This window comes from Lycorma delicatula, chromosome 5 (genome assembly GCF_047948215.1).
Source record: "Lycorma delicatula isolate Av1 chromosome 5, ASM4794821v1, whole genome shotgun sequence".
NCBI classification, from domain to species: Eukaryota; Metazoa; Arthropoda; class Insecta; order Hemiptera; family Fulgoridae; genus Lycorma; species Lycorma delicatula.
Genome location: NC_134459.1, coordinates 50,058,505 through 50,083,082, shown reverse-complemented (window position 1 = coordinate 50,083,082; position 24,578 = coordinate 50,058,505). Strand labels below are relative to the sequence as shown.

General features: G+C 29.6%; 1 protein-coding gene across 2 annotated transcripts in view; it reads left to right on the top strand.

Moving 5' to 3' along the window:
• The window catches only part of Invadolysin (leishmanolysin-like peptidase, invadolysin), a 461,280-nt gene that overhangs the window by 253,474 nt on the left and 183,228 nt on the right, over nt 1–24,578 (top strand). For both annotated transcript variants that reach the window (XM_075366080.1, XM_075366079.1), the window contains exon 2: nt 23,873–23,973. In XM_075366080.1, the coding sequence (XP_075222195.1) occupies nt 23,873–23,973 (101 nt within the window). The remainder of the gene's footprint in view (nt 1–23,872; nt 23,974–24,578) is intronic.

The window sequence follows — 24,578 nt, the reverse complement described above, 5'->3', positions numbered from 1 at the left end:
TTCCTTGTACTAAGTAAAGGAAGTATTGTGATCGCGAAAAATGTCGGTTTTCAGATTTCAACGGAAATATCCATTTTAACCATCCCTGAAACCATTTTTACTATTTTCGGCGTGACGTCTGTACGTACGTATGTATCTCGAACGATTAGCTGTAAGATGTTGAAATTTTGGATTTAGGACTGCTGTAACATCTAATTGTGCACCTCCCCTTTTGATTGCAATCGACTGAACCAAACGTGTTCAAAAAAGTCCAAAATCCAAACAATTTTGACTTCGGACTTTTTGAGAGCTTTTTAACGATGTATCTTAAGTGGTACTTATTTTCATTTGTTCCAGAGTTATAACCAAATAAAATTTTAATCAATGAAAAACTTGTATCTTATAAGAGGAAGGCACATTGGTTCGAATCAACTTCATCTCCCTTTTTTTTAACTTTTTTTTAAATTTAAATAAATTAATTTATTAGTAATTATTAACCTCTGATTGTAAAAAAAATACGATAAATAATAATTCAATAACACTAAAAAAAAAAATGAAAAAATAACAGAAGTTATTAATGAAATAAGATTTTATGTACTTTTCATTAAAAAAAAAAAAAAAAAAGTGTATATGTAATTTAATAGGCGTATAAGGAAGTCATATAGTGTCCAGATGTTTTGTTTGATTATGGTGTATGATTGTGAAATTCGTGAAGTCAGTGACCCCGATGATGATTGTAAACCAATAATTTAAATCTTTAAATTTTTATTTATATTTAAAAAGCTGACATTAATGTTGTAATACTTTCCTGACATTGGTTATTTGTTCTTAAATAGTGGAAAAATAATTACATATGAAAAAAGTTACCTAAAATTTCTTTTTTTTGGAATCGAGGTAATGTATGATGAAGTTCTATTGTAAAATTATTATTTTATATTTAAATTTAAAAAAAACTTAGTTTTATGATTATAAGTTTTATGGTTTTTCTACGATTACTATGTTAAATGCAAGAAACTAAAAAAAAACTCCCTGAAAAATGTCCAACCAACAAAAAGTTACCTAAGATTTATTTTTTGAAAGTGGGAGTATATTATGATTAAATATTATTGTAATTTTATTACTAAAAGTTTAAATAAACCAAAGAAGTTTTGAAAAATTCAAAAAATCAATATTTTTACACTTTGATCGACTCCCCCATCCCCAATATTACTCCCAAAGTATTTTTTTTTTATTTTTTTTTTTAGTCGCTTGCACCACTACTATGCTTAGGAAGAAATTAAAAAAATCTGTTAAAAATTATGCAATAAATTTAAAAGATAGCTTTTTCGATTTTTTGGGAAGGGGGAATTCTAGGGCAATTTTTGTTTTTAAAATGGTAAGATAAGCATGCGCGCATGTACTGAGATTAAGTAAAGTTATAAAAATCAGTAAAATGGGGTTACGGTTGCCAAATTTTGATAAAATTGACCCTTAAAACAACTTCTCATCCATCCACTGGAGATATTGTTCCCCAAAATTTTACCAATGAATTGCTCCATATCTAGGAATCTGTACAAAATTTGATTAAATTCAGTTATCCAGTCAAAAGTTATTAAGCTTCAAACACGCCAACACATACCTACGTACGAACGTTACCCTCCCATTTGTTATTTTTATTTATTTTTGGTTTCTGGGGTTTCCGGGTCGTAAAACGTCGAGAAATGAAAAAAAAACCAACTGTATTACTGATTACCGTACTTCCTTCTTGCAACATAGCTTTGCCAGAAAAGTGAAACGTCTTTTTCTTTTTTTCTTTTCTTTAATTATTCATTTTTAATAATTTAAAAAAAATTATTATTTTATTTGCCCCCTATTTTTAAATTATTTTTAATAGTATTATTTTAACTCTTGTTTTATTTGATTTATCTTAATGTCTTATTTTATTTTGCTCTAATGAAGTTTTATTTTTCTTTTAATTTTGTGATTCTGTTATGCGTTTATGTTTTAATTAATGTTTTGAATTTTAATAATTTTTTTTTGTATAATGATTATTACCAGTTATCAGTAATAATTATTAAAGTAAACCTACTCAAATAACTAAAATTAGCTAGAGGGTAAATAAATTACGCTTTGTGAAAATAAATTTACTGTAATCTATATGTTGTGTGTGAATTAATAATAATAAAACTGTATTAATTTAATAAGAATAATATTATTATTTCCTTTAAAGAGAAGTTAAAGCGTCTCTTCCTTTTATGCAGAGTTTCTGGGTTCGAGTATTGGTCACGTATATTTTTCACATTCTACAAAAATCATTACCATTTTATCAGCGACTGTTATAGGGTGTCTCGAAATGTAAAAATAAATTAGTGATTTTTTTTGTTGTTATTAATCTTGTTTCCATTTTTCATAAGATTAAATTTTTTTGATATGTATATACGTTTTTTTTTGTCTTCAGTCATTTGACTGGTTTGATGCAGCTCTCCAAGATCCCCTATCTAGTGCTAGTCGTTTCATTTCAGTATACCCTCTACATCCTACATCCCTAACAATTTGTTTTACATATTCCTGTATATATGTACAAAGCGTTTAAATAAGTATGGGGATCTTTAAATAACTTTTCAACCATTAAACAAGGTAAAATTAAATTTAACAGATGCTCCTATCTCAAAACAATCTGTTTTCGGTATATCACAATATCCCCAAGCAACAAGGGAGATCCCGTGAAGGGGCTAACTCAATATTTTAAATGCAAATGGTAGGATATAGACATATCATTTTAAAGGAAATTTAAAAACAAAACTTTTAACATAAAACACTTCAGGACACGGTAACTCTAAATCAAAATGAATGCCGTTTAATGTTTTCAAGTTTTTTAAAGTATCTCTTAAATAACTGATCTGTAATATACTAAAAAAAATGACGTGGGCACCACATGACTGACTTCAACACATTTTTTTTAAAATGAAAAGTACATAAAATTTTATTTCATTTATAACTATCGATATTTTTTCATATTTTTGTTTTATTGTTGTTATTGAATAATTATTTATTGTAAACATTTTTTTACAATCGGAGATAAATCATTATTAATAAATCAATATATTTAAATTAAAAAGTTAAAAAAAAGGAGATGAAGTCGGATTCGAACCGATGCGTCTTCCCCTTGTAAGATCCAAATATTTCATTAATTAAAATTTTATTTGGCTATAACTCTGGAACCAATGAAAATAAGTACCACTTAAGTAAGATATGTCGTTGAAAAGCTGTCAATGAGGGTTTATTACTTCAGTTAAGAAAATGTCCAAAAACTAATTTTTTTGCATTTTGGGCTTTTTTGGACACTTTTGGTCCGGTCGATTGCAATTAAAAGGGGAGGTGCACAACTAGATGTTACAACAATCCTAAATCCAAAATTTCAGCATTCTACGGCTTAACGTTTTTTAGTTAGTGATATTCATACGCACATACGTATGTGACGCCGAATCTAGTCAAAGAGATTCAGGGATAGTCAAAATGGATAATTCCGTTGAAATTTGAAAACCGAAATTTTTTTGCAATTACAATACTTCCTTTACTTCGTACTAGGAAGTAAAAAGAAATAAATAAGATAATGAATTCTACTATATAAGTATAAAGAAGCATTTTTGTTACGTGTTAGTGCACTTATACAAACTGTTGCGTCATGTGAATTAAGTATTTAAATAATACTAATTACGAACACATTCTAACCATCAATAAGTTAAATCATCCATCTCTTGTTGATTATTACTAGTAATTAATGCTATTTTATATCCAGTTTATTAAAATAATTTACAATGCTTTAATTAATTTAAAAGAATATATACCTTTAATGATTTCTTAGACATTTTATTTTGTATTAACAATCGTTAAGTGCAGGGAAATTTAATTCAATATGAGAAATTTATGTAAGGAGTTAGCATCATAGTGTAATAATTAAACTACGAACATAATTATTATACAAGAAATCATTCAAAAACGTTTACTTAAGACCTGAAACTTGAGGAATAGTAAAGTTACCCGCCACGTAACGGTGAGTCGAAAATTTTTTTCAGAGCGCTTGGACCGACCGTTTTCGAGATATTTGCGATTTTCGTCCAAAAATTCGGAATCGGTTAAAAAGTACTAAATTTTCCCAAAACTTTGATGTACATATGTAGATATATATTTCGCAGATATATCGATGTATAATAATAAAACAAGTATCACCTGACCACTACGTGTCATGTACTAACGAATCGGGATTTTCCGCTAGTGATCGGTACATTCCGGTGCTAAGCTAAGGGGGATGCACACACAGACACACATACAAACGCCGTTTAGTAGGGTAGGATTATATCTTTTCTTTTTTTTAATTCAATGATTCTAACTAAAGCACGCGCGCATACCGTATTTCATTCACGCGGGTGTGCCGGTATTAGCGGCCACTTGAAATACTTTTTTATACTTTAAATATTATTCATTTATTTAATTCTACCGCTCACCTGTAACGTCACAACATAGCAGTCGACTACTACAGCTGTACGTCAGTGCTACACTAGCGCTCCTTGTAATCAGGCGGGGTACTATTGACGCAGTGTACCCACTTAGTCACTAGTTTATTTAGATCATTTTTTAGAATGAGAGTGCAATTTTGCAAAAAAACTTTCAATTATTATTTTTTAATTGTTAACATATTTGCCTAAGAAAAATCGCAAGATACTGTGGGTGAACTTGCTCTACAGCGTCACTCCCTCGACCTTTTAAATTGAAAATTTAATGAGATCAATGCCACGTATATAGAATTAATCTGACCAAGTTTAGTCAAAATCGGTCGAGTAGTTTTGGAGATATAAGGTGATTTAGTTGGTCACACCGAACATACACACATACATACGAACATCCAGAAAATTTTCATCCACTTTTTTGGGTTCCTTAGGTGTCAAAACATCAAGATCCGGTGAAAACCGCATATACTCAAATTGGACCGATTATAATATTTTCTCTTCTAAACCTGCTGTAGCGCTAGATGGGAAAGTAATATTAAACACTTTCATAGGTTTTTTTTTCATAATAAGAAATATAAGGCAAATTTAAATTGCCGAAGTGGAAATTTCTTTTAAGACCTTAAAAAACCTACTGATAAATTTATACATTAGACGTAATAAATTAACTGTATTAAGACTACGTTAACATAAAATTTCCATTAAATTTTGTTTTCCAGACAATTTAATTCTACGTCTTGATTTAATTTCCTTTATTTTATATTTTTATTTGGCTCGCTGAGTTTGTTTTTTTCTTTTATTACATAGCTATTAAAAATAATAACATTTTTCACGATTAAAATAAAAATTATGCGCGGTTATGTTTCTGTAATGAATCTGTATTGAAAATTACAAATTAATCTTCTTGAAATTTTTATTTTCATTTTAAAAATATAATTTAGTATAAGAATAAGTACTGTTACCGTAAAGGCATGATTATTAAACAGTAATCTGCAGCTTTTGTAGTGTAATGTACAATTTTTAATAATTATTGTGTTTTAGTATTGATACTGAGCACTACTTACCTTACCTACCTACAAAGGAAAAGATGATTTATTTTAATCAAGAATATGTATCAATACTCACACTTACTCACACACAATACTCAGACGGTTTTCCAGTGGGCCAAATTAATGCAGGCAGCGGCAGAGTTCTATTATGAGATTTATCTAAGTCAGTTATGTCCAACCCAAAATCGTTACCGGGCCAATAAAATACAAAAAATAAGCCAGCTTTATATGACCATTTTTATTACGTACTAGCTGACTCGGCAATGCTTCGCTATTGCTAGATTTGGGTGTATATATATATATATATATATATATAGAGAGAGAGAGAGAGAGAGAGAGATTAAATTTTGAAAGTTTGATAAAACATTAAAAAACCTGAACATTACCCTTTTTCCCTGTTCTCTATTTTTCTATTTATTTCTCGTTTCCATTTCCTCATGTCCCTTTTCTTCCTTTTTCCCATTTTCCTGCGTGTAAATCGTTTCAGTAGATTTTTTAGTTCACAGCGGACACACATACGAACATTGCCTTTTACTTATATATAGAAAAAGAAAGTCTATATGCATATTTGTTTGTTTCTTAAATATCTCGACCCCAGCGCCACCTAGTGGGTTCATTTTTTTCATAAATATTTCTTTTCACGTAACTAATATATATTCTGAATATGAGCCAAATCGGACCATAAATACAATTTTTCGATATATCTCGACCCCAGCGCCACCTAGCGGGTTTAAACTAATTCATAAACCTTCGCGGGCGTGCCCACAACAACTCCCCAAAGTTTCATCACAATCTGATGAATGGCATTGGAACGCATACGGGACAAACAAACATACATATATATATATATACTTTAAGGTGAACCTGACGGCCGATCATGGCCACTCCTGCATTTGTAATCTTTTAACGATGCTTAATCCGAATCCAAAATCAAAATCTGAGAAAAAGTCTTCACACACACACACACACACACATTTGCATTCAATAACGAACTGTTCGTTTGTTGAAAATAACAGTAAATAATAATATAAACACGTAAATATTTATTTTTTGTTCATAAATACGCTTTAGTCTAGGTTAGATAGGTCATTATAAGTGACGTAAACTTGAAATAAGTAATTTTATTAAAAAAAAAGGAAAAAAAGTGTATAAATATATATATTTATGAACAGAAAAATAAGGACAGTCGCCTGAAAAACGACTGGGATGAATCGAGTTGACTTATATAAAATATTTTTGTGCCTTTTTTTGTAGTTGAAATTTCTTTAACATTCCCAGTGAAGGCATTTTAAACATGTAAAAAAGTATATAATTTTTAACATCTCGAATTCTACATTTGTTTATACGTATAATAAATAATACCAACCCACGTTTTCATCTATATTCTTTAAAATTATGTGTAGTCATGCGAGTACTATTTTTAAATTTTTTTTTTTTTATGAACCTAGTCGCACTGTAAGTAATTTTAATATTGTAAGGCATTGAAAATACAGAATCTAAAAAATAAAACAAAAGTGGTTATTTTATTTGCATAATTTGGATAGAAATTATGTTTTATGTTTGTGTTTAAATTATCGAAATCTATCGGAATCGGGGAATAACTAGTTATTTGAGGTAAAAACTCGTAATTTATTTCGAATAACGGTTTGTTAATGGAATAGTACAATTTTATTTCGAATTAAAATACTTTTTAAACGATATACGAATAAATTAGCATGTTCTTATTATATTAATGATAATTAACTTGAAATTTCGTTAAGTATTCGTAACGGAACTTTTCACCGCTTCATGGGCAAATGCTAATAACATGGCGTGGGACTACATGTTAATGGATAAATTAAATTATAATAGTCAGTTATAATTATGTCGTATACGGTTGACCGGTGATGCGATTATTTATTTGTGTGCGTTGTTACTGATGTCGGATGCAATGAATCCGAATCGATGCAATGGGTGTGCGTGGCATCATGATACGAACAGTGAAAAGAGTTGTAGAGGTCGTTGTTTCTGCGATCGAGAGGAAGTGGTATTTTTGTGTGTCTGTGTGTGTTGTTGTTTTCCTCGAGTCAAGGTCAACCGGTGCTGTGCCGCTGTGGTCGTTCATCAGGCGAAATGTGAGGATCCAGCCATTATTATCCGTAGAATTATATATTTTAATATATACTTGGCGTACTTGTATATAAACTTACCTGTGCGCGCGCGCGCGTGTGTGTATTATTATTTTTTAGTTCAGCTTTAGTTTATTTTAGTTTCTAAAGTAACTTTTTTTCTTAGTAGTAATATAATTTGTTCGAATAAATCGCAAGCCTTTTTTGTCCATTATTCGTAATACTATTTTATTCTATTTGTTTTTTTTTTTTTTATTAAATTATTGCAAATAAACCTATTACTTCAAGTTGAGTTCGTTTATGTGATGCCTAGCCAGGCATCATGAAAATTCATGATGCCTTGAAAAATCATGTATTGATTTTGATGAATCTTCCAGGATGAATTTAACTTATCTTTATTTTTATATCCAAGTAACTTACTGCTTTAATTCACAAAATTATAAACAAACAGTAAAAATCAGATCCAGTTATGTCCTGCTAATGATTTGAAACGCCGGATTGCTTGGAATTATTTCTCTTATATCGCATAAAAATATTGAATATTTTTCTATTCAAAATCTTCTTATCGATTTGCTGAATTTTATTGTTCTATTTATTTTGTCAGTTTGGTTTTTAAACGATGTACTTTTATTAAATTTTATCTTTTGCAAACTATATACCATATCCCCGTGACTTTTTCGGGAACATTTTTCCTTTTAAAAATGTTGAAGAAAATGTTCAGTTAAATTCTCATGGTATGCAGACAGGCCATTATTGGAAATATCTATAATACATTTTTTTTTCTATAACCACGAGAAATGTTTGTAAATTATATGTAAATACGTATATTTATTCTGATTTCAGATTACGGCTTATTTATAGAGATTGATTAAAGGATTTCTTATCAAGATACGAGAAAAGGTTGAATTATTTTATATTGGATCCGCCTCTATGATGTGTAAAATAAATTTAAAAAAGGGCTAGATATTAAAATCGGCTGTTATCATTTTCCTGCTCCAAGGTCTTTATTTATATACATAACAATTTTCCTTGTCTGCGACGATAAATTCGTAACTAAGTATGATTAATTTCTTGTGTGGGTTTCACCTAGTACCAGCCATGTTGAGGTGTTTTTGTACCGAATTTACTACCTAAACGAATAATTTTTCAGGGGTTTACCATGATTCTATCATGACAACTTAGCATGATTCTATCATCTGTAGTGAAGGTTTTAAGAAGTCCAAAATAGATCACTTATATTTTTTGTGTTACTTTCCTTTTACGTTCGAGGTTTTCTCTGTCAAGAGGAGCGATCATACTCAGAATTTTTAAATATTCTCATTTGTTTCAGGAGGTGGAACACAAAAAAAAAACAGACTATCAATTTTTTTGGAAGGGCATCTGTTATTTTTAAGCAGAACCTTATGTTGGTTTTTCCTTCCTTAGGTTTTGATAAGAAAGTAGTTTTAACTTTACTTTTTGTTTTAGAAGGAGGCACAAACGATTATTTTATATATTGTATGGTTTACTTCGCGTCTTCACGAAGAAAAATTTGTTGAACTAGATCGATGAGGAGGGGACAGATTTTGACTAAAACTTTCAACACACGTAAGAAAGAATCTTTACGATTGAGGTCTTCACCTGCATAAAAATATGTGGGTTTCTTCATTAATGGCCAATCGATACCCGAATTTGTTTCGGACAATGAAAAAAAAATAAACAAATTTTCTTAGGGTACTTAATACTCGCATTATCTTGTCTAAATATTATTTTTTATAATTAGGTAGAAATGGTTTATTTGTCGAAAATGTGTATTTTGCATATTCTGTGAATTCGTATACAAGTATTTTGCTGTTGGTACAAATTGTGAAAACTGGTTTCTTATTCTTCATTAGCTTACTCGAAGTTTTCTGTACCGATGGTAATGCCCCCGTTATTTAATTTCGTACATATACTAAGTTAATTTTTATTATTATTATATTTTTGTTTAGAATAAGGTTATACAACATTTTTGTGCCTATATGTAGATCAGTATGGCATTTATTAAAACCGATTACCTTCACCAAGGACTGAACCAAATATAAAAAATATATCAAAATTTTAATTTTTCTGTTAACTCAAAGAATTTCATATTACCATTAATGAAAACTTCCTTCTAAAAGTTAAGTTCAGTTTATCGTTTAATCTAACTTGAATTTATATCCTTATGAAATTCAAAGGAATAGAAATTCTAAAAATACTTTGTATTTTTATAATAAATTTTTTCTTATTGACATTGTTAAATTTCCTTTTCTGGAATTAATAGTTTTCTGGTTATCGGCTGTCTTTTTTAGTAACAGCTGTTGAGATCAGGAATGGTTACTTTTTAAAAACCATTAGTTTAAATAAGCAGAATAAAAATTTAGTTATAAAATTAAAAAAAAAAAAAAAAAAACTATTATTACGTCTTTGATTAAATTTTATTGAAGTGAGAGTAAATTTGTGATAAAATAATCCCTTTCTGTTTTATTGTTTCGATGTGAACAAAATTCAGACATTCCATATAATATTCGTGGACATTGTGAGCGGATTCTTTGGACACATGATTCCTGCTTTATTTTCTTGTAAAATTTGCAAGTTTTATTTGAGTTAAAGAATTTGTATAAAAAGGTTTTTTACAAATTGGCGCTGGAGATGAGCGTTTTGAACATTAATGTAAATAATTAAATTTTATATTAATTTGGTTTTGTTATAAATTTTACCAAAGTAGGGAGTCTATCTTTTAAATCATCATTTGTAGAACCAGATTTACAGAATATTTTTGTTGTGTGTGGTTTAAAAAAAATTAATTCTTGAAAAAATTTTATTCAATTTTTAACTAAATCAGTTTTCTCGGAATAAAATTTTCTATAAGTTTTATTTGGTTATTGGATATTAACAAAATAAATTTACGCCAAACCAAAAATCTTCCTTTCCGAATTCAATTTTTTTTGGAAACTACAGGAAATACCAGTCATGGAACCTGCTTTTTTTTGTTCAGTTTTCTTGTAAAATTGCATAAATACTAGTCATTTTCTTCGAAGAGTTTTAGTCTAGAATTATTTATTTAAAGAAGAGAAATCTGGATGAAATCTTCAGTAGCCGTAACTCGAAATCAAAACTGTCAAAACTATCTTAATTTGGACGTTTTTCGCTATTTCGATTAGATGAATACGTCTTCAGGAGCAGAAAGCTCCTAAAATAACAGGTTACATCTTTTTTTTATCTACCCGGTTTCATCTTCCTACTGCTTATTTTATTAATGATTGATGTGTTGGCCGTTTAAAAATATTTGTAAGTAATGTACCTATTTACTTTCATTGCGTTTACTCTGTTGTCAACCTGGCCGGAGAGATTTTTTATTAAAAAAATATCTATGATTACGATTAAGTTTTGTCGTTAAAACAGGAGTGTTCATATTGCATTGTTCTCAACAGAAAGTGGTAAATTGATTTGACGTTTTATCCATTCTTTTAATGTAGCTATGACATATCTATAAAAAAAACTTTTTTATTTTTTTTTACTGACGTTAAAGAGGCTTTTTATGAGATTATGATGTTTATTTTCAATCTAGGCTGTGTTCTGATCAGAGGAAAGGATCGTTCGTTTGGCTGAACATCTTTAATCTGTTGGTATTTGTAAACTGAAGTGTAACATTTTATGTGGTTTTGTGAAAACGGTAAGGGGAAACCACTTCACTTCTAAATTTCCTTAGAGAACTCGGTATACGAACTTTTTATTCTTTAAAATGCCTGTGTTTTTTACAGGATCGATCTACATCTTTTGTCTGTTCCCATAAAACCGATTACTTATCGTAAATAACCGACGACAAGAAATCGGATGAAATAAAAATCACGTATTATATGTCATGCTGTAAAATTTCATTTGTTACACCGACTACTCTTGTTAATCGTACGGATTATTTTTTAATCTCGTTTTATCTCTGTTGTAACATTTTAACTTAATCATTTTAAAAATCAGTAATTATATATGCTGTTTATAAAAGTTTATTTTGCGGTTTATATATATATATATTTCCTTTTTTTCATTTTCTTTCGTGATGAAGTAAAGATGCTTTGGGATAACTCGCGATAGAAACATGATTGCACGGCGGAGACCATTAAAATTCCAGGTTTACACCTACGGTACCATTAAATGATGTTACGACGCTTCTACAGATTAACTATACTTACTCCTTTCACTCGTCTCACTCCCGAAGTCGGCAAAAAATCCATTTTCAGAGCGGTCGGCATGTTTTATCGTACACCTTCACTCGGAGAGTTTTTAATGTTGATCATTACTGTAACTAATTCTCTTTAGGATCATAACGAAAGTAAGCATGACCATTCTTACTTTCATTTTATTTCGTTTACCGTTAACGTTTATCTTTGCGTTTATTTTTTGGTAAAATTTATATAACGATGCTAGATATTTTATTTATCTATAAAAAGAATAATATTAATTATAAAAGATGTAAACTAGATATCTAACTCTTTCGAGTGTGTTTTTTTTTTTTGTAAGAGAGGAGTAATAAGTTGTGCAGCTTAGTGTTAAATTAAAATTTTTATTTTTTTCATAACTTGCTTCAATGACAATGAATCTTACTCTTCTCTCACGCGTGCGCGCGTACATATATTTTTCTTGGTTTAATTTTGTACTGCTTTATGTTTTAAGGTTGATTTTTTATAGCACCGATGTTATTAGCTAACGTTACCCGGTAATATTTAAGGATAATTTTATGTATACTCCGGCAATTTTAAATTACAATGGTAAACTTATTCGAGAATCGCTTAAGATTCTGTGTAAATTTTTGCTTAAAACATTTTATTTAAGTAAACTATTAATATTATATATATAAACACTAGCCAGAAATCATCTTTATTAAAAGTTTTTGTCACGGTTTTACACAATTACGTTTGTATTGAAACTTGGATATTGATTAAATTAATGGTCTTTTTTAAAATTAAATATTTTTACGATTTAGTACGGTAATTAATTGTTTCATTTGTACTTAGTGTTTGGATCAAAAAGCCGAACTATAACTGATATCCATTTCATCCGGTAGGATTATTGCGGACGAGAAACTTGCGTTTCTGTAGGGGATTTGACAGCTAGCAATATCTTTTCTCCGGATCATACCTTTAATGAATCGTCTTTAAAAATTTTTACATGCTTTACTTAGATCGGTAACGGGATATCTATATCATCAATCCACCTCAATCTGTTCTACATCCACCCTCCAGAACCCAAAATGAGGAAGGGATCAAAGATAACGGAACCGAATGAATATTGAAAAGGACGATATTCTGTAAGAGAAACCGTAGCAGGAAACAAATACCCAAGATCAAAGGATAGTTTTTTCTCTTCCGGTCAGTAAAATTTTATCGCATTTGTAAACAATCGGAAAACGAGTCGCTTCTTTTATTCCTTGAGGCAGTACTACCAAGCTATCAAACTACGCTTGTGCGCTAATGATGTAGAGTAGTTGTATTTATTATAATAATTTAAATAATTATGAAGTAATTCTGTGCAATTTAAACGGTTTAAAATTAAACATTTAATAATTAAATCCTTACTGAAGTGGTCCTGTAAAAAATTTAAATTTCCAAATCAGTTTATTTACATATATACTATCCGGTCAGAGGGCTCTGCTCCCTGGATCCTCCTACGTTCTTAAATTTATTCTTGTGAAAATAATAATGGTAAATTAAATTTAAAACACGTTCAATTTATAAAAACTAACAGTGTATTGTAATTTCTTCTGAGGAACAATTTAGTCAGTACAAGATTTGAAACTTTACCCGTCGGGTTGGTCTGGTGGTCTTCGCAAATCAGTTGATTTCGAAGTCGAGAGTGTCAACGTTCAAATCCTATTAAAGTTACTTTTATAGGGATTTGAATACTAGATCGTAGATACCGGTGTTCTCTGCCGGTTGGGTTTCAATTAATCACACATCTCAGAAATAGTCGAACTGAGACTGTACAAGACTACACTTCATTTACACTCATACATATCTTCCTCATTCATCCCTGACGGTGATCTCCGAAGTCTAAACAGGAAATAAAAGGATTCGAAATTTTAAGAGATTTGAAGAATGCGGGTTTGAAAATTGTCGGCCTCCATTTTAATAATAGTAGTTATAGCTGGTTACCCGTCCTTCGTACGGATAAGCATGTACTTCGTCCGGTTCTTAGCGTTACCCGACTAACAACATTAGGAGGTGACCGTAATTCGTTTCTCATTTTTAATTTTTTTTATTTTATGATTTTTAGTCAAGTAACCGGAGGCAGGTGCAGCCAGTAGCGTCGTACATACAGTAACAATGGTAATGACTGTGCTGTTGGTTGAGCTGCTGTGCCGAAACCGTCGCATCCCTTAAAAAATCGAAATCCAAAAAACCTGAAAATTGGTTTTAGATATTTATCTGAAGAAGAGTATTTGCATGGCTAAATCGAGTGAATATCTCGTTTAGTATAATCGGAAATGGGGAATATTTGCAATCGTTGTTCAAAATTTTATATCTTTTTCAGGCCTTTTCAAGGTCGAATTTCGATAAATCTACAAATTACGTTAGATATTCACTTACAACTAGATCACAAACACTAAAAATCAAGTTGATGTCTTCATTTTTTTAAATTAAAAAAAGTAAAATTTAATGTTACTCCATTTTAACAATTTAAACTCGGAATTTCAAAAAATTCTTTCTTAGTGTGCACTTACTCCGTAAGAAGAACGTGTATACAAATTTTCATCAATTTATCATCTCTAGTTTTTTTGCTGGATGTTGATTACTAATCACTTAGGAAATCTTGATTTATATATGTATATACTCGTATATATTATTCCTAATATGTATGTTGCAATGTGTTCAACTTATGAACAATAAGTAGCCTCTCCCTCCCCCATGGCTCCAGTGAGATGAGGATGATGTGTAAATAAGGTACAGTCCTGTAAAAAATCAGGCCGACCATTCCTGAGAAGTGTGGTTAATTGATCCCATCTACCAAAGTACACCTGCATTCACTGTCTAGTATTCAAATCCGTAAAAATTCAACTAACTTTTATTAGGATTTGAACCTCAGAACTGAAAAATGAGCTGTTAAACAAATGATGTGCAACGTCGCGTTAACCATTAGACCAGCCCGGTGGGTTATCTATGTATATAAATTATATAAAATACAGTATTTGAGATATAAGGAAAATTAAAACAAGATATCAATATCTTGTTAAATTATATATTCATATAATATCTTATATGAATATAAGATTAAATATTTTTAAATAAAATTATTCCTTGACCCGTTGTTCAATATGCTTATTACTTGATTTAGTTAACAGAAGGTGGAAAATGTTAGTGGAAATTACATATTACTTAATTAATTACTTAATTTAGTGGAAATTACTTATTACTTAATTAATTTAACTCAAGGTGTATATTCTACAACGCAAATCTTATGCCGTTTGTAAATTACTATTAACTTTGTTATTAATTGAATGAAATATTAAACTTTTCACTTGTTGTTGGTGGGTAGTCAACATCTGAAATTTGAAATAAATCTTACTCGGTTAAACGAGGTCTATTTAATACAAAGATTTACAACTGTTTTTGAATTGAATAGTAGTAATAAGACTCCAAATAATTATTATTGATCGTTAGTGCTGCTTGTTGCTTTCCAGATAAGTTTAAAACATTGTCAAACTTCTATCAATATTTGATGACTCGCTTAAACTGGCTTAAAAAAGTATCATATTATTCATTATAAAAATAACAACAGGACTTTTAATTAAAATTCTTTTTTTTCCCATGAAATATACTCTTCATACTTACTTATACTCTTTCATAAAATATACTCTTAAAAATAGTTTTCTGACGACATTTTTTTAGTAGAAACTTTTAACTGTATGAATGCAACTTTTAAAAATCCAATATTTAAAAAAAATCTCTAACCTTAATCGACGATAACGTTATTTTTCCATGAAATATTCTTTCGTTTTTAAAATTTTTTTATACTCATTAATTTTACCGGTACTCCGGGACCCCTTTGGTGTTCTGTATAGGCTGGGCTACTGAATTGCAGTACTTTTCTGTACTATAATTTCTAATTTTATAATTCTGTAACGAATAACGAGAAAATTATGTTAATTTGTATTAAAGATCAATAAATAGTTCTTTATTCCTAATTTTATTTATTTATTTATAAGTGTTTTATTTCATTTAAGATATAGGTAAACCGTCATAAAATGTAATCTGTGTCAAAAAAGATCCTTCCTCTCCAAAAAAAAAAAAACTAATGGTTAAAAGAATTTGTCTTAATAAAAATAAGGAACGGAATGCAATTGAACAACTGCTTCTGAGCATGGGGTAAGTTTTCTTTTGCAATGCAGGAATATATTATTTTTTTTGGCTTGATGATATCGCCACATAAGCCTGAAGCTTGTGCGTGGGATATGGAAATGGAATTTTGTTGTAGCGTATGGAAAATGCCATGTCTGACAGGGATTCGAACCCGGGATCTCCGGATGAAAGATCGAGACGTTACCACTCCGCCATGAAGATCGGCGGTGTAATATTTTTTTACTTTATGGAGTAATCTTTTTTAAGTTTTACGTGAAAATACGTTGAATAACATGACATCAGACTGTATATTTATACGATATAAAAACAATACGAATTGTATTATATTGGATACTAAGCAATGATGTCCACAAAAAAAAAAAAATGTTTTCATTCGAAAATAATTTTTTGTTAGAAGAATTTTACACACGTGATATGGAAGAAACTCACAACGGTGCCAGCACGAGCTTATTTTACAAAATACAATAAAAAATCAACAAAAACATTTCAGTTTGAGAAAATTATGGATGAACGTACTTAAAAGAAAAAAATAAAACATTCGGGTCAATTGAGAACTTACATATTTTCTTTTTTTAGAGGTTATTAAAAAAAGGATACTACGTAGTAACGTGATTAAATTAGATGCGTAAGAGGTGGATGGGCGAATTTTATCTTGTGCCTACTTCTGCGTAGTAAAGTTTTTATTATATTCAGCTGCTACGCCATTCTAACTGGTATGATTTTTTTTTAACATCGTTAATTATTATGATATTATTTATTACTTAAAAAAGATAATAATGAAATTGTGTATTGCTAATACAGGAAACTTTGATTAGTTTTGATTTTTTTAATCAGTCAAAAAATAAATGAATAAAAAGAACATTTAAAATTTTTATGTCACACGGATCTCATTTCCAGAGTATACAGAATTTAACCCCGAGGATCGAGCTGATTTCAGTTTTATTACGACGTAAGGTTGCTATGACAACCCCTTACACTCTTATATTACATAAAGATTTGTTTTACAATATTCAAGATTAATTTATCCACTTAATAATATAATAATAACTTGTTTATTTTCGGAAATACTTGGAAAATCCTTCTTCAATCAGAATGACTAAGAATCTTATCGGAGAAACTCCTTCACCTAATACTGTAGTCGTTGAGCTGTCTTTAGTATCCTTTAACAGGGTTGTAAAGATGATAATTTTAGCTCTATCTAAATCTACCGAAACATTGAAGAAAAACTACACGAAGTGCCATATAAATTGGCAGGTGACTTTTCAGTTATATCGTCAAGACATATTATAGAAAAAATTAATCACTAATAGAATCATCGATCTTTCTTCGTAAATTGTATAAAAAAAACTATCGTTTGCAAAATAGTAAACTTTCGTTTAGTATTTTATATTTATTAGCATAAAAAACAAAAACTTTTTTTAGGTGATTTTTATAAAAAGTAAAATATAGACAACTCTAAAAAAATTACCGACGGCGATCAAAATTTGAAATTCGAGCATGTTGTTTATTTAACCCACGGCTATCGTTCTATAGAATATCGGTTGAATTGAGCGATTTTTGAAATGGTTGCGACATTGTTTTTTTGGAAAATAAGCGTATTCCCGAATTTATGTTCTTTTTGCTATAAATTTGGAATCTTTGGAATCACCATTGCAACACGAATTTGATTGTTACAATGAAATCGAAATAAAATAAAGTAGTCCCATGATAAACGTAATCTTTTTTTTCTTCTGTTTAGCCTCGGGAATCGCCGTAAGGTATTACTTCAGAGGATGATATATGTATGAATGAAAATGAAGGTAGTCTTGTACAGTCTCAGGTCGACTATTCCTGAGATGTGTGATTAACTGAAACCCAACCACCAAAGAACACCGGTATTCATCTAGTATTCAAATCCGTATAAAAGTAACTTCGTTTACTGGGATTCAAACCTTTACTAGGATTTAAACCAGCCCGGTGGGCAAGAAATGAAGGACGTAATCTGAAAAAAAATACTGTAAGAATTAAAATGGAAGGCGTGCATCAAAGTGGAGTTTTCTTATTCTGAATTTGTTTGTAATGGATCTTGTAGCTGCATTTTGTTATTATTGTTTACAAATTTGTCAATGAAGAAGCCAATGATGAAAATTTCGCTATTTAAATAGTATAGATTTGGTTATAGGTAAAAAAAATATCCTGTTCATAATTAGAATGATTATTTTTTAGTATAGATTTGGTTATAGGTAAAAAAAATATTCTGTTCATAATTAGAATGATAATTTTTTTATCGCGGTATATAGTTTACTTTTAGCTAAAATATTTCCAAAAATTTGAAAATTACAGTAAGTTTTTTTAACAAACAAGTGAGGACATTAAATAAAAAATCTTTTGTAATATTAATTTCCTTCTTGGAACGTTCTACAGTATTTAAATTTCGCCGGTTATACAGCAATACACAAAGAAAAATAAATTAAAAGTTATTACAAACTAAGAAACTTATATTAGCATAAATTTCGACGTTTCATTTATTCAGATTTCTCACTTACACTGAACAATTTAATTTTTATTTCTATCTAAATTTATTTTTAATTATTTTAAACAGTTCGGTAGCGTTAATTAATTTAATTACTCAAAGCAACGTGTTCTTTTACTTTTCCCTTCAGTCAATTTTGTTGTAAGATGCAACTGATGTATTTACTTGATGTTTATGTTTAACTTCCCACAATGTTTATGTTTATGATAACTGTTTGTCTTTAATTAGAGCTGGCTCCTTTAATGTAATCAAATATCTTTGAAGGAAACTAGCTTTTTATTTGATTTGGTACTATTTGATTTGGGGACAGTCTCTTTTTTCACATTTATGGTGCAGAATAGTAACTAAATATTTAACTGTTCAAACTGGTAAGGATGGAAGTTTAGATATATTGCCAAATTATATTTATTTAACCTTTAAAAAGTAATAAACCCACTTTCTGTTAATGTTACACGTAGCGACTACATTTTTTTCTTCTATTTTACACCAGAATTTTTAATTATAATTCAATACAATACATCTGCTTACTAGAAAGGGCCTTAATATCAGTTGCATTTTTAATAAATTAATAAACCATTAAAAAAAATTATTCCCACAAATAATTGAAAAATTTTATTTTACCGTAACAATATTACTCTGCCTTTGCTAGGATTTGAACCTTAGAATTTTTGACTTCGAAAGTTGGTGGTTGCGTTTCAATTAACCACACATCTTACGAATGGTCGACCTGAGATTGTATAAGACTGCACTTCATTTACATTCATACATATCATCCTCATGAAGTAATACCTTGCGTTGGTTCCGGAGGCTAAACAGGAAAAGATAAACAATATTACTGCGTCGATTAATTTTTAAATATTATATATTATCAAAGCAAATTATAATTCAAAAGGCGTTATTGAAAATTATGTAAGCACGTATTTATGTACATAATGAACGGATCGGAGAAAATTCAGGGTGTTCATTTAAATTTTTAATTTGTATTTAAAAATTCAACAACGTAATTTTGTTTCTGTAAAAAAAACCTTTTAATTGTATTTTAAATAAATTGGTTGGAAAATTTAAAGAATAGTTCCGTAATTCATTGAACATGGCAACCGAACATAATAGGCTATATTTTTCGTAACCCGAAGTATTGTGTTGAGTTATATAAAACAGTTGTGTTGTTTGGTTTGATAGAAGAGAATGTTGTTTTTTTAGCAAAAAAAAGTATTATTCTTTTTAAACATATAGATTGAAATATAAATTACTTCTAATTTAAATTGTCAACATTGTATAAAATATAAATTAATCCAATAATATATAAAAACATAACTATAATAAATTGTATTTATAAATCGTATCAAAAGCACCAAAATTGAATTTGGGAATACAATAAAAAAATACGTTTTGGTCTAACCAGTCCTGGATCAAAAAGTTAGTAATAGATGAAACTTTTCTAAGTTGTGCGGATGTGTATGAACATGGTGCCAATAAAAACATTTTCAACAAATTTTTGATCTTAAATAAATCTTTATTCAATTTCATATCTATCGGCAACTTGTTGCACGCTTTCATTTCTACAACGTATATAATATTTTCCATCAGTTGATTTCTGTTGTGGATGATGAAATTGTATATTTAGTGTGCTTTTAAGTTTTCATATATATACTCGTACACATATAAATAAAACTTAAAGTTTGTCTGTTTGTTTGTTCTCGAGTCACGCGAGAATCAACCGACTGATTCCTTCCAAATTTGCAAGATACATCTATGTTAATACAGGGAAGGTTTCTAGCTATAGACCGAGGCCCTAGCCCCCTTGGTGGTGAAGATGTGAATTAAAGATATTTATTAAAGAAAAAAAAGATTAATCGCTTTACTTCATTATTATATATATATATATTTAATATATATATATATATATTGCCACGGCAACAAAAATAAGCTATGAATTAAAGTTTAAAATTAATAAGTTATGAAAAGGTGTACTTTAGTTACCGTAGTTACTACTTCTCTGTTTTTTGTAATTTAGTTTCTTTTTCAGGTTTCTATAAAACCTGAATAATTGTTATTACTTAATACTTAAATATTATTTTCACAACAATGAGGGTAACGATCGCTGCGGTTGTCCAGACGGGATCCCCGCTGTGAAAAACTGATGTAAAAAACTGGACAGACGGGAATGGCGAACGAAGCGATCTCTGCGGCCCTGGGACGACTCCGTGGCCGCGAGGTCGGCTCCGATGTTCGCCTTGGCCGACCTGGGCCTGGCAGCAACATGTGCACCACTTTTCAACTGTTGGACGTAGAAAAATAACATTTAAAATATCTCTTATCTGGAAATGAACTATTTTTTTTTGTATGACACTATATTATTCCTAAACCTCTAGGGTAATAAAAAAGTTTAATCGGAAAGGGTAAGATTGTGAAAGATAATTTTAATGAGCATTAGTAAAATACAAAAATCCTGCAAAACTCCTCACCGTAATGACATATTGAACGGTCATATGTTCAATATGTGAAAATGTTTACAGTCACCATTTTGATTAGGGTTTTGTAGTCCGAAATTTTCACTTTCAATTTTTTTTTTAAAACCTTTAAAATTCTGCATCAGTTTCCATTTAAAATATTTGTGTTGCCCCCGATGGAGGTTTTGGTGGTATGGTAGTCTCATACCAAAAAAAAATCAAATCGTTTCAAACCATATGCTAAGTTTTATTTTTCTTTGTGTAACAGTTGAAAATTATTTAAGGGTTAACCCATATTTTATTAACAACCTGTATTCAAATGCACAAGGAAAAGTATATTTATCTTTACATCACTGTGCAATTAAATTAATGAATTAAGCCAGGTTGGTTTAGTGGTAAAATCGTCGTCGTAAATCAGCTGATTTCGAATTCGAAATTCTCAGGTTGAAATCCTAATAAGGTAGTTTCTTTTATTCGTATTTGATTACGAGATCGTAAATACCGGCGTTTGGTGGTTGGGTTTCAATTCAATTAACCATATCTCTCAGGAGTAGTCAACCTGAGTTTGTTCAAGACTAGAAATTTACTGGTAAAGTTACATTACACTGATAAGTTGCTAATGACTTTAATTTTGATGCGACTATAAATAAAAGTATTGAAAAAAAATAATAATAATGATTACAGACGGTTTTGTAAGTTCTTTAAAATTACGAAATAGCAGCTAGTTATATGCATACTATCATAATTATATTTATAAATCTTAGTTTTATGTCCTTCCTACTTTTTTCCATGTTGGAGATTTTTAACTGCGCAGTGACGTTATAAAAAGTAACCTCTAAGAATACAGACAAGGGAATTTAGTCACGAACTAACTAAAAATAATTATAACAATAATGATATTATTCCATCCTGCTGGTTAAATTAATAATGATACTTTAAATGAAAATATCTAACCATATAGATATAAAAATTCAGTTATGGTCCTATGATGATGACACAATATTTATTTTAACATACATTATCACACTTCGATCGATCGACCGAAAATAATTCGATTGATTATACATTTTTCTTTTTTTGGAAATTTAGCGTGAATTATTTAAAAAAGCGGAACCGATATAGGTGGTACATAATACTATTGTGAATTGATGAGTAAATAATAAATAATGATCCTTTTTTAATAGTATAGTATTAAAAAATATTATTTCCTAATCTGCGGTCGATGGGACGAAGCTTATGTCATCTTTTTTTTCAGGTGTATATCACTTCGCGTGTTTGTATACTACAAAGTTTTAAAGGTTTTGTTTGTTAAACAATAATTTAAAACAATTTAAAACTAATCATTTACTATAGAACGGCCTTCATGTAAATTAACAAAACAACAACAACAAAGTTAATAATGTAAAAATAATACCTGTTGTTTGGCAGTGGAAGAAGATGATAATTTTGTCACGAGTTTACTTCAGCGGTGGCAATGAATATGCAAACGATCGTGATCAATTGGATTTCAAAAGTGTAATTTTTTTAACTGAAAGTATACGTAAGCCCGCTGTGTTGATAAATGTGCCGCATCGTATATTTAGACAAGGGACATTACGTAATATTTTATATATGTACGCAGTGCTTTGATCAATCGTCTTGTATACGGTTTTTAAATTATATGCATTCATATATTTTAGACTATGTGTTATCTTCTCTTTCAAATAACAAAAAAAAAACCATCAAAACAAAGTTAATGCAAATTATTCAACGGCCAGAGCACAAAATTATGTAAAATAAATTACTGTACTGTTGGAGTAAAATGTTTAGATACAAGACCCATGATGTTTGCATCTCCCATCTATCACAACGTAAGTACCTACCCTTTCATTAAAATTTTGAGATACAGGGCCAGTTAAGATCCATAAAAAATTTTAATATGGGACCTATAAGGACTCTATCTATCTGTTCCTTTGATCGATTGTAACTAAATTTAATGGCATCAGTGATCCATATTCAGAAATCATCTTTCTGAAGATCTTGTAATGTTACAAAATTTCGTAAAAATCGATTGATCCAGCCTAAAGATTTTTTATCATACGAACAATAACTGACGAAAAAAGAAAACTAAATTGATACTCCCCATTCCTCAATAAAAATTACCCAAATACTTAACCGAAGTGGCAAATTAATGTAATAGAATCATATAATCAGTACAAGAATTCACTTTGAGTCCAAAAAACAAAAAAAACAAACAGTTTTTGCCATTCACCCCTCCTTCATTGGGGTTTGATTAAGAACAAACATCTTCGGAAAGTTTAGTTTACAATTAAATTGTTTTTTTAACAATTGAAAGTTAAAATATCAACTTTCCGAAAATTGATGGGCATTAAATGTAAAAAAACCTGAGGCCTTCAGGATGGGTGGTAGAAGGCCCACAGATAATTGGGGAGCGTTTAGGAAGGCGATGGCTGATTAAAAAAAAAAAAAAGGGAAATATTATTTTTTCCTGATATTTCAAACTAAAATTAAATACCTAATACACTCGTACAAAAAATTAAAACAGCAATTGCTATTATTATTTTTAACAGGTAGGTTTAAAAATTTTGGGGGCGCTAGAAAATGTTTTATTCTCAATGTAGGCGGTGGGCGAAAAGGTTTGCGAATTAATGATGTAAATCAATGTCCATTAAACTGTTTTCTTCATATAGGAATCATTACAGGCGGCTGAAGGACATTTCAATTGCGACTGATGATAACAACAAATCATTTATACCATACCAGTGAGTTTACTTACATTAAAATAAATGTGTGGATGGATCTCTTAAAATTTTATCGGATATCTAGTTCCATATTTTGTGATTTATCTAATTAATTAATCAATTTAATGGCAGTATTTTCGCTTAAAATATTTTATTTTTATATTAAATAATATTTTGTTTTGTCCTTTATTACAGGTTATCCATGGAGTTCATATTGAATCCTCTCACGTAATGAAGAAGCGCGAAGTTGATCAGCCGCTAAGAATATTATTGTATTACGATGAAAGTGTATATAGGTAATTAGACTTTATTTACATCATATCTTTGCTTATGTGTACAGTATTTTGTTTGCAGTTTTTATAATTTTAATTAAATTCAGAAAAGTAGATAATTTTTTGCTGTAGGCAGGTAAATTTTAGGTAAAATGAACCATTTTTGGCTTAAGTTAAATTGAAACTAATTTTAATCTTTTAGATTTTTCATTTTCTTCTCTTGTACCGTTTGATTTCAGATATTTGCTATCATCATATCTATATCTAATTTGTTCACCATTATTTGGAAAAGTTCGTTGTTGGCATCGAAAACTATTAATTTGTCGAATCACTTTATCATGCAGATTATTTCGTAAGAGGTGATACTTTGTTTCGCATTATGTGACATAATTTGCTACATTTAATGATATTATTTATTTCTGGCGCTTTCTTCATTCTTTGTTATATTTCACTGTTTATTAAAGTTTCTTCCATTGAAAATGTTAATATTTTACGATTCAGCCGAGATTCAATTGCCCGAGTATTTTTTGTTGTTGCTTTCCTCGGTGTCCGTAATCCCACTCCATACAGCTAACAGAAAATACATAACAGAGCAAAAATCTTCGTTTTTAATGTATTTTTCTATAAAT